This window comes from Merops nubicus, unplaced genomic scaffold (genome assembly GCF_000691845.1).
Source record: "Merops nubicus isolate BGI_N331 unplaced genomic scaffold, ASM69184v1 scaffold7491, whole genome shotgun sequence".
NCBI classification, from domain to species: domain Eukaryota; kingdom Metazoa; phylum Chordata; class Aves; order Coraciiformes; family Meropidae; genus Merops; species Merops nubicus.
The window spans coordinates 58571-78714 of record NW_008588942.1 but is presented as its reverse complement, the minus strand read 5'-3'; the positions used below and the strand labels follow the sequence as shown (position 1 = coordinate 78714).

At 36.0% G+C, this 20144-nt stretch overlaps 1 protein-coding gene across 1 annotated transcript in view; it reads right to left on the bottom strand.

Annotated features, from left to right (window-relative positions):
• The window catches only part of PARD3 (par-3 family cell polarity regulator), a gene marked incomplete at its 3' end in the record, with an annotated part of 183209 nt that overhangs the window by 108792 nt on the left and 54273 nt on the right, over window positions 1–20144 (bottom strand). The window contains exons 4-5 of the mRNA XM_008949412.1: window positions 11356–11447; window positions 7981–8064 (exon numbers count right to left, since the gene is read on the bottom strand). Of these exons, the coding sequence (XP_008947660.1) occupies window positions 7981–8064; window positions 11356–11447 (176 nt within the window). The remainder of the gene's footprint in view (window positions 1–7980; window positions 8065–11355; window positions 11448–20144) is intronic.

Here is a 20144-nt window from a genome sequence, read left to right as displayed (position 1 = left end):
CCATTTATAATTCAGCACATCTTAAATGAATTGGTTCAGTAATGACTGAAGACAACTCGCATTTGATAGCCTCTGTGCAATGAGTTGGTCACCTCTGTCTAGTGCTTACTCACAGTGTCATCTTCAGACATTCTCAGAGAGAAAAGGCAAACAGATATTCAAGCTGAAATTATGAAATGGATCCTGAAGAGTGGATTTCTGAGGTACTGGTAGGATAATGTGAAAAGTCAATGATGTTTTTATACCTGAACTCTAGGTTTGAAGAAGGATTCAATCTTCAGGATTATTCTTGCATCAGCATTGCACTTGATTTTTTTAAAGAAGATCAGCTTTACATTGAAATCCCACAGGATGTATCCGTGGGTCAAATTCACATCATCCAAGTCAATAGCATCACTTTTTCAGAAGTCATTTCAAGGCATGGTGTGAAAAATACTTGGTTGCGTGGCAGGAATTGCAAGACCACATATGTCTTCTAGCACAAAACTTTCAGTGATCATAGCACTTCAGTTCACACATACCTCAAAGTAAATGAGCAGTCGATGATGCTTAAAAGGACTCCTCATGAGCACAAAAGTTATATATGCACTTGAGCACTTCATCAAACGGGTCAGAAAAGCAAAATTAACTTTAACTTATTTCTTCCACTTTAAATTCTTCATTTACCAATTTATCATCAACATATGCAAATAAGACATTTATTTTACAGAACAGTCATATGCTTTCTCCTACAAGGCAGATGAAGGAGTAAGAGAAATGATCCTAGTAGTATTTCCATTTTGGAACCACCTAGAGACATTAAGGTATGATGTTGGAAGGATCTGTACATGTAAACAGACTGTGAGGAGAAAAACAACATAAAGCATTTTGACAACACAGATCATCAAATGAAGTTTGAGTCAGACATTAACATTTAAGTGATACTATTCTATGTCCAATGGATTCGGAGGATTTTGCAAACACCTAACATACTGCACCCTTCGACCTGTCCAGAGGCCCCACCAGAGGCAAACCTTCCCTACCCTCCATCCCCAGATGGACTACTTGGATGCAATCACTGATGCTAACTGTGACTGGTCTTGACTTCAGCTCAGCTGTTGCAGCTAGCAACAGACAGAAAAAACACTTGTATGCCTTCATTACATTATTTTAATCAGAATTATAATTTTGATACTTATAAAAGGCATGGTTAGAAAACAAGAGTGTGCCTTTTTCACTTGTGAGCTGTTGAATTCCTCTGTGGAAACAATGTCTTTGAGCCTCTAAGATGCCCCTAAAGAGCATATCTCTAAATGGGGATGAGAGAAGCAAGCAATTATAAAATTTGGAATGTTATATTTAAGAGAAAATAACCAAAATGTTTGAGGGGGAGCAAAAAGAACTTTGTCTTCTCTTCCTTTTCTTTCACTTCATGCCCAACAGTACTTTGACACAGGTGTGCTCCTCTGTAATGGCCAAATTCAGAATTTGGATGTGCACAATGCTTGCACAAGAGCATACATAGTAACTGCAACAGTTGTTTTGTTTACATGGTTAAACATAAAAATTATCAAAATATTGATATGCTAAATATCAAGACATATTCTACATAAAGTACAAGACTCCAAGTTAATACTATGACAATACGCTACACAAAATACTGATTATTTCATCCCAGTGTCTCCACACACTTATGAATACAAAGTAATTGGGTTTTGCATAGCATTTTTCTTGAAACCCTGCTTTCTACTGTTTCAAGTTATATTAAATTGTTAATGCAAGATGCATCTTTATGCATTGTTTGTCACTTCTTAAATTTACTTCACCTAAGCTCTCAAATCTAGGAAAGATATTACTAATCCTAACCAACGGTAAAATAATGTAACGCATAAAGAAACTACCAGTCAAAATTGCAAATAATCTCATTAAACAAAGGCTACAAGTTCTACTAATGCAAGATTGCTCATCTCAAAGACAACATATGGTGCTCATGAGGATTTTGCTTTTTAACAAATGTTAGAGCTAGGTTAACCAAGGCTTAAGTCACTGAGAACAGATTCAAGGCTGTATGAACAGTCTGAGTCAAATTTGTAACCAGGATCCTCACAGTGCCTTTTAATTTTTAATTTATTTTTTTTAAATATAAACACATGGAGCAAAAGTTCCCTTCAGACACAATTCCAGAAACAATTTCCTGAATGCAGAGTAAACTCTCCTAGAACTTGCAAAAAAAAAAAAAAAAAAAAAAAAAGGTTCCTGAAAATTTTAGTAACAAAAGCTTATCAATTTCCTACAGCAGTTCTTCAGTATATTATGGTTAGATGCAAGAATATGACTCTAAACAAAAAGGCATTATGGGAATTCATGTTTGTTGTTGCAGTAACTGGAGATAAACAGAGTAGACCTGATATTGCAAATATGCAATAACCTAAAACTAATTGGATTTTTTTTTTCCCTGCCGTCTGCCACCACCATTTATCCTGATAAGTAGAGATGTAGCTCTACTACAGTTTCAATATTACATTTTCTACATTAGGAAAACATAAATTTTGAAAGCCTGTAAACTAATCTAGTATGGAATACACAAGTCAGTATATGTATTTGTTTAAACACAGAGATGTAGCATACAAATATACGGGTGCATTTGAATTTGCTTAATCTTGTCCAGTTGAAATCAACAGGCTTTGTAACATAAGTTCTTCTACTATAAATATTTTAAACAATAACTTATTCAAGAATGATACCAAATATTGTGTGAACTTCTGCCAAACACTGTGCAAGTCTACAATGCTGTCTAAACAATAATTAGAAATGGAAATGTGGTACCTACCCTGTTTTAGCCTAACCTTGGCTGACTTGGGGGCAGAAGGGAAACAGTATCAAACCACAGAGCTCAATCTTTGTGTTTGTTTTAAATAGTTAATTGGGAATGTAAACAGCTTAGATTATGTTAGCATTTGCACCACTGTATTTCCACAAGGTTCATTACTCTAATTATACAATTAAAATAAATTCAGCTACATGTGTTAACATTTCAGTTCTCAGTATAAATTACAACCAGTGATAAAACTAGAAATAAGCAGTGAATGTTTTATTGACATCTAAACTGCCTGAGTTAGTCTGGGTAGTTCTTTGAAATTGTGAACTCTCCACATGCCACCCAGCTGTATGGAAATGATGATAATTTCTCTTAATAAAAACTGACAGTGCAAATACTGTGAGAGTAATAAAAATATTACACTGAGCATCTAGAATATGATTTATCCAACACTGCCCATTTTATGTACACACTGAAGTTATTTACCTATTACCTGCAAGCTAATTGCAATATAATCAAATCAGAATGAACAGAAAATATCTAATTTAGATATTTATGTAAAGTCACTAACATGAAAAGGCAAAAACTAGATTAAGGGACAAAAATGAGGATTGACTGAAAACTCTATGTGTAGTGGTTTCACACAATGGAAGATCTCTGAGAAGTTCTACAGGAACTTAAACACAGTATAGATTTCCTGAAATTTGGAGGCCAGAGTAGGTAAATCAGCTTGTTTATTCAGGTTAAAGTACTGTAGCTGATCAATCCTGAATTTGACATAAACTCCTTTGCACAACATTGACATCACAGCACTACTGAGGAGGCATTAAAATAACTTTATCAGCCTTGACATATGAAGTCCAGAACCAATTTCCAACCTTTGTTAACTACTCATCAGCATTTTAGCTTGAATAATACCTCAAATTAAGTTTACATAACTTTTAAGATGCTGATATCAGCAAGAAAAGACAAAGAAAGCCTTGAATTCAGCTAAAGGAGTGAGGAAATGGCACATTTGCACCACAGGGTGTCTTTTCCCAATAAATGTGCTTTTGAAAATCATGGCTACCTTTGAGACTTAAAAGGCTGGAAATACAGGAGAGAAATAAATGGAGATGTAGATAACACAGATCTCCTAAACGATCAAACAGAATACAATTATTACAGAGCCACCTTGAAGGTGGTATGAAGGGCTCCCAGTATGGACAATGGCCATTAGACATTAATTCTGTTTTCTTTGTATCTTGAGTAAAAGACTAAAAATTTTTACAGTGAAACATAAAATGATTTATATACTCTAGAAAATGAAGGGCACTTCCACTAAAAGAAAAAAAAATACCCAAACACCAAACTACAGAACAGAAAAATGTACAATTTTGTAGTACAAGAATTGTGTATACATCAATGCCTACCTTCACTTGAGGTTTTTCATTTCTTTAATATGATCTGTTAAATTTGAAATTTAAACTGACAAAAGCAATAAAATTCATGTTTTTATTTTCCCCATTCTTCTGAGACTTCCATAATATTTTTAAAATATTTAGGATATATAAAATAAAAACACAGATTAAATATTTTAGCTGCCAAGTGTTATCTGTATGGTTTATCATTAATTTTGTGGCATGTTTCAGGAGGAAGAAGAGCTGGCAGAGCCCTACATACTGCTCTACATCAAAGTACTGATACTTATTAATGGATGTACTTTATGGGTTTTTCAGAAGAATATCCAGATCCTTTTCTGTTCTTTTTTACTAAGTTGACTTCACAATAGTCTTGGGACTATGGCACTATAACTTCCATATCATTATTTGAGATAACATCAGAAATCTCTGTGAATATTTCTTGTGTCAGTTGAATCTCGTTCCAAAGACAGACATGGCAGAGTTTCAGAAAAGCAGCTAGAGTCTAGAGCTTGAGAAGGTTTCAAAGGCTCTTAAAAGTAGAAAAGGCCATATAACAGTAAATTACGCTATAATTACTATTAAGCTTGCTGAGGAAAACTCGATGAAACTCCATTTGCACATCAACATAACATCTCCCATTAGCCAGGATTGCTCGAATGCTATTCTCAAGGGACTGAGTGCTTGCTCTCCTCTCTGATCACCTAATAAGGAGGGAAGGATTGATACTGAAGGCAGTTTTACACAGATTTAGAATTTTGTTTCCTTTTACGCTTCTCTCTCATTCATTTCCTCTTTGCTCTGCTCTTATTTACACACTTTTGTGTTCACTTTTTATTCTGTCCTCCTTTCAGCTTTCATTTTCATGTCTCCTATTCTGCTTAGCACTGCATCTATGCTACTGCAAAAACATGCAAGCAGGTCTTGCAAACAAAACCTTTATCTTAAAAAACTTCACAACCATAAGGTAGTGAATAGGTATACTTCCTCCCTTTTGATAAGGTGAACGCACTCTGTTATCGAAAGCATATGATCAAAAAGGCCAATAAAGGACCGATAAGCTTCTAGAGGCAAAACCAGAAGGATAATAAGGAAACATATCCATAGAAGAAAGTTTGACCACATCTGTACATATCAATTATAGAGACCTATCTTTTCATTTAAAAAAGGTCTCAGTTTTACTAGGAACAGAAATAATTAGTAGCATCTATATAGATGAAGCAAAGATCTTTCCATCTGTTGTTCAAGAACAAAAGCCAATATTGAAAACAGATTCTTCAAACCCTCAAAAGACCATGAAAAAGTAAAATATTTTCTCAAGATAAATACAGGACAGTGTTACAGCATATAATTTTTTAAGGTTTGTGGTGTTTGCTTTGGAGGAGGAGGGATTTTTTGGTGGGAGGTGGCCCCTGCTTATTGTTTAGAAGAAAAAAAGGGAGATTTGCACTACCTTGTTTCTACACTTTTTCCACTTTTTAAAATTATTGATTTAATAACCACTGCCTATTGATTAACATTTTCAAAAGCAAAATAAAGGAACTGGAAGAAAGATAATTGAAAACACAGCATGACTGTAATTGAACACCAAGCAAATATAACAAATTGGTGAGCCAATGGGCGAAGCTATTTGACACATCAGATCTCTTTTTCTTGGGCACCCTTCAAAGTCTTTACTGAGTCCTGTGTTTGGTTTTGTATATTTAGGTTTCGACTGGGCAGATCCCCTGCTCAAGTCAGTCAGTTCACTGTAGCACAGAGCATTACGCTTTACAGCCAGGGGAGGAACAAAGAGCAGCCTTGTGCTAGAGTGAGAAACAAGTAGGGAGAAGATCCCTGTCAAGCATCTGCTCTCCCTTTGTTCTCACTGAAAGCGTGCAGAAGTACAAAAGTGTGGGCACAGCTGACAGTAAAGGAGCAGTACAACACAAGTGCTTATGATCAAGACCAAACAATGAACTCCACTTTTCTTCCACTACAATGCAGAGAGCTTGGGAGAAATGTTTTGGAAATATCTGAGGTCCTCTCCAACTCTGTTCCTCCACACTTTCAAGACATGGACACAATTATCTCCCCTTTCTAGAAGATTATTTTGGGGTGTTCAAAAAAAACTCAAAAGACACCAATTGCACATACCACCCACTTTTCAATGAGTAGAGTTCTAGTATTATGGTGGAAAAGTATAAAAATTTTAATTAAAAAAATTATCTCACTTATAACAGGATTTTCAAATATGTCCTGATTCTAAACATCTATATATAAAATTGTCTTCCCTGTAATAAAACTTTACCATATAATCCCAAACTCAGGACAAAAAAGTCCTCCATAGCTCTTGACAGAGCCAGCATCCTTAAAAAAACAGTGAGCTATTTTATTTCAGTGTTTATGGCTTTTTCATTTTACATGCTTTCATTACATATAAACAGTTTAAGTTTCACCTCAGACTTGACAACCACATTAACACCCTAGAAGTGAATTTTACTTGAGTTAAAATTCTTATTTAAAATGTCAAAATATTAATTTCTAACATCAATTTTATTAAATAAGTATTTAGTAGGCAGCCAACATTCTTAAATCAGTCTTTTTCTTGGCCTTCACACTGTCTAAATCCCAGATAATTGTGTGAACATTTCAACCATTTCCAATTCTATGGGATTTAGTTCTGAGCTTATGTGTGAAGTACCATTCACTCATGCCCTTTCCATCCCCACAATGAATTTACTAAATTTCAGATTATGAAGAGAAGAATTTACCACTTTACAGTAGTTCTTAATACTTGTAGTCGTCAGAAAAAAAGTAGCCTTAAATTGAAAAAAAATACATCTTCTCATAATGCATGCCAGTATGGCCATGAATTCACTGGGTTTAAAGTAACAACTACAAATAAACCTCTTATGCTGTATTTAAAACCCTGTGAAGGTATTTGATATGGAAGGAAAAATACATTTATCATTTCTGAATGGGTATTAATATTTGAGAGTTATGTACATATAGCAAGTTAGTTTTGCTTTTAATGACTAAACCAAAAGTGTTGCTGGGTTGCCAGACGGGAGAGCATAACGCCTTTCATGTGTAATCAAAGATTACTTTTCAAAACACGTATTTGTTCCCCTTTTTCTTCAAGAAATAAGAATATGCATTACCATATATTCCTGAACTATCTTTTTTCAACAAACTTAAAAGTTCCAAAACCACTGCTAATTGCTACAATAGTTATTTTTCTGACATGATGTTAATGACCTTACATGTTAAAACTCAACTTTAGCAAAGTAAGGGTTAGAGATTATGCATTCTATTTAAAAATACAATCCCCCCATATTGTATTTTTTAATATTGTAGCCTTCGTTTGCACCATTTTTGTAAACAATCTAACTTCAGGACTTCCAGAATATCATATCATAAAACAGGTTCACCTTCCCTAAAACCAGAATGTTTCAACTGGGTTTGCCACTCCATTTTAACCCCAACAGACGGGACAACACTTGAATTTTGAAAGCACGATGACTGTGTTCCACTCTTATCAAGTGCCCACACAGGACTCCTCCGGCTTCGACTCCTGCTGTTATTTGGGAACTTCAGGCTCTAAACAGCCAGCAAGGAAATGTTGCATAAATATCCACCTGAATTAAAGCAGCTGATCATAGTTTTTAAGAATCAAGAAGGAAACATCTTTATACTTCAGTTTCCCATGAGAGACAATATTCTGCAGAAGGCAAAGGCACACAACATAAAAATTAACACAACCAAGCTACAATTCAGTTAAAATCCTACACAATACATTACCTTCCTCCTCGGGCACTGAAAGGCACTACATGGATTCCCAAAGGCCCACCGTCATTGGAGACTTCTACGAGCTTTACCATATCACTGTGAGACAATGATGAATGAGGGAACATGAACATGTACTGTGAAGGAACCAAAAAAACCCACAAAAACATACAGAGAAAAACAAAACTATTCCAGAAATCAAGTCATGGTGATGAAAGCACTGCTGAACGCTACGTACCTGAAGATTAATCTGATGGCATGAAAGGAGATCAATCAGCAAAAATAGTTCAATTAATAAAACAATAATCAGTGAAATCATTTGTAAACTTAGTTTGCTACATAAAAATAGTTTGCTACATAGCATTTAGCTTTAGAATAAGGAAGAAATAAACCTGTTATTTCAGGGTATATTTCTTCCTTATTATAAAGTTAAATGGAACTGTTTGGACCATTGAGCAAAAATTCTTGAAATAGCACATACAATTTTTCCTCATAAGCCTAATGGCTGATGATAGCACTAGCATGCTTTCATTTTTATCTTAGGGAAAGCCCACTCTAAGCCTTAGCATTTGCTTTCACATAACTGTCCCTTAATCAAAAGAGAATTATTACTTTTTTAACTGGTTAAATTCTTGTTTAAAACACATTCATTTGTTTTATTGTAATTTAATTTCATTTGTTGGAAGATTGCTGTATCTATATCTCCTCACTAGGCAAAGTTTCCAAAGTAGAGATTTAATTATAACATTCAAAACCAACCAGACATCCTTCTGAAGCAACTCTTCATCTAGTTTTCAATTACACTTTTTACTGTAGAGAGGGGGGAAAGTGAAAGAAGAACACAGAGGTTCAGAAAGAGGCATGCAAAAACTCTAGAAATAGTTTTGGACTAAATCTACTGATGTGACTGAAACATACCCACATCTGGAAAGGTGGAATAAGCCCATAACACGTAAAGAGTTAAAAATACCCAAATGAGAAAATAAGACATGAAGGCCAAATTTCTCAGTAAATCTGGAAGTCAGAGATGTGAACAAGAGCCACAATCTAAATTTCTGGCTTATGCCTCTCTCTAGTAACACAGACTTTTTCCATATTTTCTGGCACTATATATATGTGTACACAGATCTTTGAGACGCTTGTTTCTCTCAAGCATACAAATCAAATTTAATCTAGAAATGGAGCAAAGAGCAAGATCAATGCCCTATGATAGCAGTAAAAGATTTTCTACTTCCTTCAGTAAACTCTTGAACATATGGTGGCCCACCATGAAAGCTTGCAGCGCTTAATCTGGAGTCTGAGAATAATCAGACCACATATTGTTAGGAAGTCAACAAAAATCCTGCATTGCAGTTAGTGTTTTATTTCTTCCTATTAATTTTTTAAAATCTGTTCTTAAGGTAGCCTTTGCTTTTGTTGTATGTCTCAATTTGTGTATGATCTTTTTAATTCATTTTTTAACCAACACAAAGGGAAGGTCTCTCTCCTTGCTGCCACTGTTTAGCTCATGAAAGTATTGCAACAAGAGAGCTGAGAGACATCAGCAAAAAGCATATTACACTTCAGACCTGGACCAATGTTTTAAGACTGAAAGCATTATAGCACTGGGTAACATTCCCTGTTCCAGTTTCTGTATAGGCTAACTCCATTCTCACTGTAAATTAAGGCTAAGTTTTCATTAACGGGTGTGTAAAGCAGCTCACAGGAATCAAGCACTGCCTTTCACCTCCAAAAGGTACTCTAAAAGGATTCTTTTGGTATTGTTATGCCCATGGCTCCCTATGATCAACCTGTTTCAAACTTTACTATTGGCTTTAAAGAAAACTGAGGGCTGAGGAAGAGAACAGGTGAAAATAAAATCATAGAATCCTTTAGGTTGGAAGAGGCCTTTAAGATCATCGAGTCCAACCATTAAGCCAACACTACTAAGTCCTCTGCTAAAACAGATCGGAATCTGTCAGGGTTGGAAGGGACCACAAGGATCACCCAGTTCCAAACCCTCTGCCATGAGCAGGGACCCCTCACACTAGATCAGGCTGCCCAGAGCCTCATCCAGCCTGGCCTTAAAGACCCCCAGGGATGGGGCCTCAACCACCTCCCTGGGCAACCCATTCCAGGGTCTCACCACTCTCATGGTGAAGAACTTCTTCCTCACGTCCAGCCTGAATCTGCCCACTTCCAGCTTTGCCCCATTGCCCCTAGTCCTGTCATTACCCGATAGCCTAAAAAGTCCCTGGAACTGTCATAAATGGAAACTTAGCTTAGATTTTAGTATAGGCAATAATTTTTCCTATGCCTTTTCTTCCACAAAATCCATCCCAAATTCAAACGTTAAACTCTATAAAATGGAAAACAAAAGGAAATAATCTCTTCCTAAGAGAGGTTGTTTCAATTTTGCTTCCTGATTTTCTCAGAAGTTTGAGCCAAGTACTTAGAATAAACATACAAAGATGATATCAAAACAGAAAAGAATGAAATAGCATATGATGGAAAGTCAGCAAGTTACTTAAAGCAACCCCCAGAACCATTAAATTTGACAGAAGTTTTGCAAATACTATTTAGCAAACAGCACTTGGAATTTCCAGTGTATCAGATTTTGTAAATGGAACAGAGTAAAAGTCAGCATTTATTGCCTAACAGAAGTCACCATGATCTGTATCTAACATTTAAACCCTCTGCACTTAGTTCATAATATAACTCAGAAGGAATAGGGTAGGAGAATCTTTTTTAATTAAAATTTAAGTCTAATTAACTTAAAAGTTTTAATTTAAGGGTAGAAGGAATATTTTCTCATTTATTTCATAGTGAGGTATGAAAAAGTTCTTTGCAATGAAATGCAACAGGTCAGGCTTACCTTATCTCATGATCAAAGAATCCTTTACTGATTTTTAAATTACAGGAGTTGGCCAGTCCTGAATAAATAACATCAGTTCTGATCTAGCCATAAAGTATGAGTTTTTTGACCACAAAACTTATGTGACCATCATGTAGCAACTTCCCATTAGACTGTGAACTGGTGATAGGAATTAAGATTTCCCCCTTTGAAATTCTTGCCTGTTGATCTATTTGCACTAGCACTGACTGTATTCCTTCTGTCAGGTTTTCAGAGTCCCATGAAATGAGCATCTCCTTTGAGGCAAAGAATCTACTGTAGCATCAGCATTTATAAATGTCAAGGTTCTAATGCTTATCTTTTACACAGGCTTTTTAAACTGTTTAAAATCTGCTTTAAAAAGGTCCATGAAGCAAATCCTTTAAAATGAAAACATGACCTAAAAAAGATTGCCCTACTTTAAGAACAGTATCATTCATATTATTCTGAGTTTTTTGCTAGTGTATATTCAATCTCAAGACTCATCATTAAAACAATGCATTCTGCCAGTAACTTACTCCAGGGAAAAGTTGGTAGCATTCTCTAAACCAGTGTCTGCATGTCCAACAGGCTCAACTCTGCTGTTGTCCTCCTCTGTCTGATCTTCGTCCTAGATATTAAACAAAAAAATAAAATATTTAATAGGCTAACTTATTTAAACAACACCATTTTACCATTTTCAGATTATTGAAGATTAACTTCATTTATAGTGACAATGGGTGCTTCCACAACTACAAATACCTTTCCTGTTGCTGTCTATAACTGTTGTAAATTATATTTTGTCACTTTATGCGTGTTATTTATTTTAGTAGAGTTACAGAAGCAGTGCTACAGAAGCCATGATAGCCAGCATTTATTTTTTTTTAAAGGTAGACAAGTTAAAGCACAAAACCAACTGACAGTCAGCAGTGTTTGGGCAAAGTCCTTCCAAGCTCTCTCTGGGCAGGTTACTGGGGAGTTGACTGAACACACACAGCAGCTCGCTCAGGCTCCTTTGCAAAGACTTAGAAACAGTATGAGAAAGCGTAGCTTGCACAGTCCCAGAAAGTACCAAGACCTCTTTAAACATTTTATCACAGGCCTTTATTAATAGAATGACAGAAAAAGTTGACATCAAAAAGTCATGTGAGGCTCTATGGTAACCCAATGATTTTATTTTTAATTTGACTTTCCAAAAAGTACACACATAATTCACCAAACGTATAATTTTTATGTCAAAGTTGTGAATGCTGTACATTCAAATTTAGATCAAGGTATTTCAAGGACTACCAGTTAGAAGATCTAAACCCCTTCTTATAGCTGTGTTACTCATTAGGAGCTCATGCTTTTAATTACCCATAGGACCAAGCAGAAAATATTACCAAGTGTGAACAGTAAGTTTCAAACACTGCCTGAGATTCTAGAGCCAGATCCATCAGGTCAATAAAATAATAAGTGATAGGTTATGAGTTTAGCACACAGAGTCAGAAAACATATTAAATTATTGAAGAGATATTAAAGGCAGGCAGAGGCACACAGTAATGTCCAATTGACAGTTCCACTGAGAATCTGCAAAAGCAGGAGCCTGGATGCATCAAGCTACCACGGGCTGTAGATGGGCCTTGTGCACCCTGGATAGCAGTGTGCTGCATGAAGCCAAGCTACGTGAAGATTGATGATCCTCTATTTTGAGAGGCTTTAATATGCATTTCTTCATCATCTATCTCTGTTAAGCACTAGGCAAGTAATACATTTCAAAGGTTAACCAGCAACTTGAACCTGCCTAGAACTGCAATATGAATGTAAACAACAACTCAAAATAAAATGTTTCCGTACAGTAAATGTTGCCTATAAACCAAATATCCTTTGATAATCCATATAATTCATAAATATAAGCTAGTGTTAACATTCTGTATTTACTGATTTCAGCTGAAGTTCCATATGTACTACTGCCTAAAGTTTAAAAATAAATATTCAATAAAAAAAAAATAAAATCAAATAAAGATAAATAAATATTCAAATCTTCAATGACAATTCTGAAGTTACATGCTAAAAGGTATTTATAAGAAAAACAGAATATTTGGAGTTGTATCACATTAAAAAGAAGGGTTCTACATTGTTTCATACAGTAGGTCACTGTTGCCATGGGTTTCTTCTTTTGAAGTTAGGGGTAGTGGTGAAGGTAGAAAGTTACATATTTATATTGCACTGAAGTTATTATCTGCAAGTCTTGTTGATGAAACAGTTTTGAATCTCAGCTATGACAAAAGGTGATCACAAATGAATGTGACTTTGTTAATACAGCCCTTCTGATAATTTTCCAGGTGTGATCTTTTCAAGCAGTAAGTATGGCAAGTACAAACACACATAGGAAAAGACTGAAATAACATCATACTTATTAGTAGCTATGCCTCTCCTAGCAAATCACCGTCTGGCTTTATGCTATGTCATTTTAGCAGACAGCTATATACAGACAATACAAGCATCGTTCATCTAGTACCACTTGGGCCCTACACTTTCCCATCTTTCAGCCCCACAAGTTTTTTCCTCTACTAGTTTAAAGTAAGTCTGTAAACAAAACTCCCCCTGCACCATTCAGACTTTGGACTTGCTCTTGATAGGCCAACTCTCAGTGCCCACCTGGGATACAGCCTGTTGTGCAAGACTCGAGCTAAATGCTTGTGGAAAGCCTTCTTTCCACCACTTCCCAGCCCTGATAGTATCTTTGCTCTCATCTCCAGAGCCTCCTAATGTCAGTTCACACTTAAGCCTCTCCACTTGTTGCACATCCTGTTTTCTTTCTTTCTGTCTCACCAGGTGGTCCAGAGGTTTGTTCTGCCAAAGGAAGGAGCATCCCCCTGCCTGGCCCCAAGCACAGCCAGGATGAAGTCAACGGCCAGCTTACCTACCTCCTGCCTATACTGCATCATTTAATAGTAGAATATAACACATCAGAAAATGCAAATCAAAAGCTACGTAAAACAGATGCTATCTGGCACCATCACATCTACTTTCTGTGCCTTTTGTATCGAGAATTATAAACACAGCAAGTTTTGGAACCAGACTCACTGTCAGTTATCCAAGCAATTAAGAAACAGCAGCTCCCACACGCCTCTGTCTGGCATTTCCCGGACAGCAGACAGCTCTGAATCAAAAACATGCATGTGCCTGTAAATAGGTGCTTAGAGGAGGAATCACAACCCTAACAAAAACACTACTGCCATAATCAACAGATGTATGATGTATCCTTTTAAAAATCTTTAATATTACAGTAATCAGGCTCTCTTTTCCTCTTAAAATAAAACAGACTTTGATTTACATCACAGTGAACAGAGAGAAAAATTAGACACCTGCAGAGGAATTTGACTTAAAACTCTGATTTACCAAGAAAAGTAACTAACTGTGAAAATCTCTGCAGCAAGAAATGATTTCTTTATTTGGAAAGTAGTTTTCTTCTGAAAGGCAAATTCCACCTGGATGTGCTACTATGAGGTAAAACAAGGGAAAAGACATTTGGAAGAGCAAGACCATTTTCTGAGAACCCAGACTGGTATTATTGAAGATATTTGTGAGAAATAACCAATTTGTGCAAATTCCTACACTTGTAAGGTTTCTTTTCACCCTCCTGCTGTATCAAAAGACAGAGCTTTTTATATGCAGCCACTAAAGACAGAATGATTTATTTTTTCAAAACTTAGAGTAATTAAAAGATTATTCTATTTTTGCAGCACAGAGGAAAATTTAAAGCACCTCTTCCAAGATACTTCTATATATCCTGAAGCCTTCAGCATAAAATTCCCCTAATTCCTTTTTGCTGAGATGACTCAGCGAGGACTTCTCACCCAGGCCCCACCAGATACGGACATAACTTTCCATAAAGCACCCATACCATCTGTCATATATTTAGGTTACTAATATGCAGATTAAACAATATAATGATAACTTTGAACAATGGCATCAAACAAAGGAAAGTTCTTTAAATTTGTTCCAATTTAAGAGAATTAGGGATTTCATGGAGTTATTACTTTAGTAATAGATAGTTAAATAGAGTTATTCTCACTTTTAAATGGATCTGTAGAGAATTTGTGTTTCTTGTAGGAGTGGAGTTTGTACACAGGCATACTGTACCAGATTCTTGGAAAAATTGAAAAAAACTGCCACTGTTCTAAAAATAATTTTAAAACAGTTATTGGTCTAAGTTCTGTAACAAAATTAACAACTCAAGAACTGAAAAATTACCTTAACTGTGCAAAATGGACTATTAGTGCTAGAAGTTCTGCCTATAAAAAGGTCCACTTCACAGTTCATCTGCATAGTGTTAATGAAATGCATATGAAAAATTGTAAATTTGTTTTGTGTTTTTTGAAGAAGATTTCCTTATCACCCGTAAGGATTACAAAAGCCTAAGTTAAGAAACGTTAGCAGTACACTCATCAACAGAACCTTATTCAATATTCCCTTTAATTACGTTTTCTCAGATTATTTCTGAGTGAAGACTACCTTGTGTCATTTCCAAAGCTCAAAATCAGCCATGCCTTCCGTACTTAATGGACATTTTATCCCTCATTACTGAAATCTCAGCTCCTGCCTCTGATTATTCCACAATTACTACCAGCCACCACTACATCATCAAAGAAGCACTTTCGCACTCACCTCTGCTGTTTAATACATTCTAATGAACTCCCCAATAACACAAGCAGAACTTCTTTATGTTCCCATGTCTTTTGATGGCTACCTCCAGAAAACTCAATAGCAGCCAGGGAGTCTGAATGAAGTTAGTGCAATCACTTAGATTCCTACACGTTTCATTTCTGCAGTCTTTATGTCCAGGTGCCTGGTCTCAGAAAGTGCCAATTACAATCTACTTCAGCCAGACACAATGGAAAATGGGCTCTAAAAGCATGTAAGGGTTACGTAGAAATCTGTCACATTAATCCCATCTCTCAAATTCAATAGCAACATCTCCATTCAACGAATAACTGAAAAAAAAAATGGCAGGAAAGGTGGGGTTTTAGGGCTTGGGTAGTTTGTTTTTTTGTTTTGTTTTGTTTTTCAATTCAGAGGGGTATAGTCAGTATTTCATTATTGTTTGAATATTTTAACGATAATGGTTATATGAAGGAAAGTAACTCTGCTTTCAAATAACTTCAACACTCTGTGGCAAGGTTTGCTACACTGACCACCACAAAAGAAAAAATCTGACTAGTTACTTATTGTGTAAATAATAACTATCTTATGCCCTGTGTAATTAACATGAAAGATAGGGAAGCTGTAAGTAAAGTTTGTCATAACACGTGTGCGTGGAGCTGTGCTAAATTTTCACTGCTGACCTCCCTTCTGCATGTTTTCCTTCTTCACTTCTGCAACTCATTGTTAAATTCACTGCTCTTGTGTCTACCTGCACCTCCCACAAACAGTACATCTGTTTGCATTGCACGCAAACCAAGTTTTTTTCTTTCAGACCTCTGAAGTTGTTAAGTGAACAAGAGATCCAGCTTCATCAGAAAGACAGGCTGGCATAGGTATACAAGAGCTATATGAAAGAATAATCTTTTAAAACATAACTAAACCTGCTTTGTATTTTCACTAGTCTGCAAAGTAACTGCAGCAACGTATTATTTGCACAAAGTGGATGTTCTCATCTCTGAAATCTCATTTTCAGCATTTTTACTAGCATTAGCAACAGAAAGCAGGGTCTTCAAATGGCAAGCGATTGCATCCGTTGCAGTAAACATCCAGTGTGAACAGCATATGATAAACATATCATACACCCCTCTGCAAACAGAGCTCTGACAATAACCAGCCTCTGTGTTTTGGAAGAATTCAAGCTTTGTTTGTTTTCTAGCATTTATTTTTAAAAATTTTAGCATAGTGAATGAAAGCACCGTAACTACCGAACAGAAAGAAACAGTACATTATGTCCAACAGGTGCTTTAGATTTTACTGTAAAGAAGGACACATTACCAATAATGACAAGCTCCTGGAAGACTGCACACCAGTATTTTTTTCCCCATCCGGAACACAAGAAAAATAATGCTTATGTTATTAAAGTATGTCCTTGCCTTCATCTTTCCCCTTTTATTCTCTTGCACTTCTCTGTAATGATTATGGAAGAAGAGACAGTATTTCCTATTAGTCTCCTGGCAGCCATGTTTTATAAATGTTTGTTTGGTCCTTACAACATAAAGTAGGTTCTCTCTCCGTATGATCAGACCTGATAGAAAACAGCTCCCAAGGGACCTATTTTCCTGTGTCTTAACTAGCACAAATATACCAGCATCAGGCTTTTGTGCTAATGTTCTCACTTCTTGATTAACCGGCCAAATCTCCAGAGAATGGCAATTTTCAATCAAATCTGAAGAGCAGTTACAAAGATCACATAGGGAAAAAGCAAAAGTTATTGAATAATAAAAAAAAAAAATAAATCGGATTTCTCCCTCTTGAACACATATATGCACAAATAATTAGGTAAGAGCTTTGTGACTGCACACCAGTCCTATCCTAGGTACACTGCTATTGTCATAAATCCAAGGAGAAAGAGAGAGAGAGAAAGAGAAACCTTCCATCAAATCATCATCCACTTAAACAGAAAAAAAAGATTAATTTTATATATATATATACACATATATGTATGAGTTAATATTTTCCTTGCATCACAGTCATCCCTATGTCACTCACATCCTTGTGTAGGACAGTCATCCCACATTTGGAAATGGCAGTATTCATACAGTTTCTCTATGCCTCACTACTCTAAAATGAGATTTGCCTTGCTCAGTCAAATCAGTGAATAGATATCACATAGACACAGAGAAGCACAGAATGGAAGGGATTTCCCAGGTCTCTGATGAATATCAAATTCATCCCCTGCTATCAGAGGCAATCATCTCTTATTTCCCATTTAATAATCTGATCAAGCTGAGCCTGAAAACTGGTTGGCTTCATGATGGCACTATTTCTGTTGTGAAATGCCTTGACAGGAAATGTTTTTACAGATTTAAAGAGAGATGCATTTGATTTCCTATTGTCCAAAAAGCAGAACACTAGCAAATGAATATAATTTGATACAACCTTCCTCTGACAAATCTATATGGTAAACTACGATTTTTTCATGCCTAATTACTCTACTTAAAACATATATTAAAAGTCTTACAATAGTACTAAAAACTGAGCAAGCCCTGTAAGTATCTCAATTATTTTGGAGCGTGTGTTAGCTTAGAGGTTTACTGAAGTCTGTAGTCTTTAGGGGCTCAACAACCTGTGATATGTCAGTGAAAACACAGACATCCAACAACAATTTGGTGGCACGTACCTCTGTCACACAGCTAGCCAGGCTAACGGCAGGAGCACAACACAAATACTGCTCAGCCGTTTAATGGAGCTTCTGCTAAAGAAGCTTTTTACTAGATGACGCTGCAGTTAATTCTTTTTTACTGTAGGCAATGCAAGCAGCACTGAAAAGTACAAAAGCCTTTTACAAGTTTTGCTAGGTTAGACAAAAGGCTTTCTTGCTAGCAAATTTAACCTGAGACGTTTTGCTGGTTCTGCTTCTTTACAGTAAAGAAAATCTCAGACATGACCTTACAGTGGTAGCTTGCCAACAAACAGCATGAAATGCATTAAAACTCAAAGGGCTCTTTTGCTGTTGATCGAACATGCTTGTTATTTAATGTAGTCGAATGGTCTATGCCCACAAGCAGAGAAAGAATACTGAGGGGGAAAAAATAAAAAATTGCTAATACTTAAGCAACTCAGCAACCCCATACAAGGGAAACAGCACAAAATGGGATCTGATAAAGAAAACCACAGTACTGTTTAAAGCAACACTGATTTTCAAGCATTTCACAATATTTCCTAGAATGTATTCACCGTCTGAGTGAAAACTATAGTCTTTGTTTTCCCCAGGCTGAGGCCATCCCACTCTGGACCACTGCAGTGACTTCTCTGGGACTAGTGACATCCCAAGGTGGGAGGCAGGAGGAGGTGTGTTGTAAACTGATAGCTACTGCAGCAAATCCATACATCAAGGTTCCTCTACAGATGGCAAATATCAAATGGAAAACAAAAATATTTAGCTGTTCCCACCAGATCATATTTAAGGGACATTTTAAAGAAGACCCAAGTGTTACTGTAGCACAACTACTATTTCATGGTCAGCCATTTTTGCAACAGCTGTAAGTCCACAAATAACATGCATCACCATAAAACCCAAAGCATATTAGGAATTATTATAATGATGATAATTCAGTGCCCAAAATTGCTGTTCATTGACAAATGGATAAATTGTTGCCAAATTGATCCTGATAAAACCTTGATGATTTCTTTCTTATATTAAAGAAAGACTCAAGATGAAGACAACATTAGGTCCTTTCTTAATTTCTACATTGACTTGCTACACAATAGGGCCAAATACCACTTAAAAGTGCATGTCTCTATTAAGATGTTGGCAATAATGCTCTATGTTTGCAAAGACAAATAAAGGTAAGACACTTGGATATGACACTTTGAAAAGCGTTCATATTAAAATGAATCTTAATTGTCTCAGCATCAGCTTAGGATGCTGAACTACAAAACACCTCTTCTTGCTCAGAGATACTGGATGAACTTTACTACTTCCTTTGCCTATCACCTGGTAATGCTTCCAGTCCACAACCTGTTTCTTAAACGTTGTATGAGATGCAAAGTATCGGAAGGATTACAAAGATCAAGATATTTCATCACCTAATGATCTTGTGAGACAGTTCACTTACAGAGTGACCTGTAAGAAAAGCCAACCACAGCTGATGGGAATAGCCAGAAAAGGTTTGTCATGGCTGGACAGTGCTAGCAGTGATGCCTGATGGGTATTCCACTAAAATGAGTTTTAAAAAAGCAGTGCAATGATAGAAAGTCAACTAAAAAATTAGATGCAACAAGACAAAACCAACCATTCGTGTGCTAAATATTTGAAATATATGAAGTATGGATCGCAACAATTCCAATATTAACCAAAGCACCTAAAGAGCTTTCTGAAGATCTGATCAATAACAAATTATAGATGTGCTCATTGTACTACAAAGAGAAGTAGTTATCTCCTAGACCCATGTATGATTATCTCAAACTACCTCAAATTGATTGTTGCCTTAAAAATAAAATGGGTTCATTTTGTCTAACTGCCTAGTTACAGTGTTTATTCTGCTTTCATTTTTTCCTTGGGAACCAAAACGTATCTGTTTCACAGGCAAAAGTCTATGCTATTTGTTTGTTTTAAATAAGGCTTATCTGCAGACTACTTGCATGTTCACATATCTGAAATTTTATACTCTTGTCATATGATTCACAGACTGACATA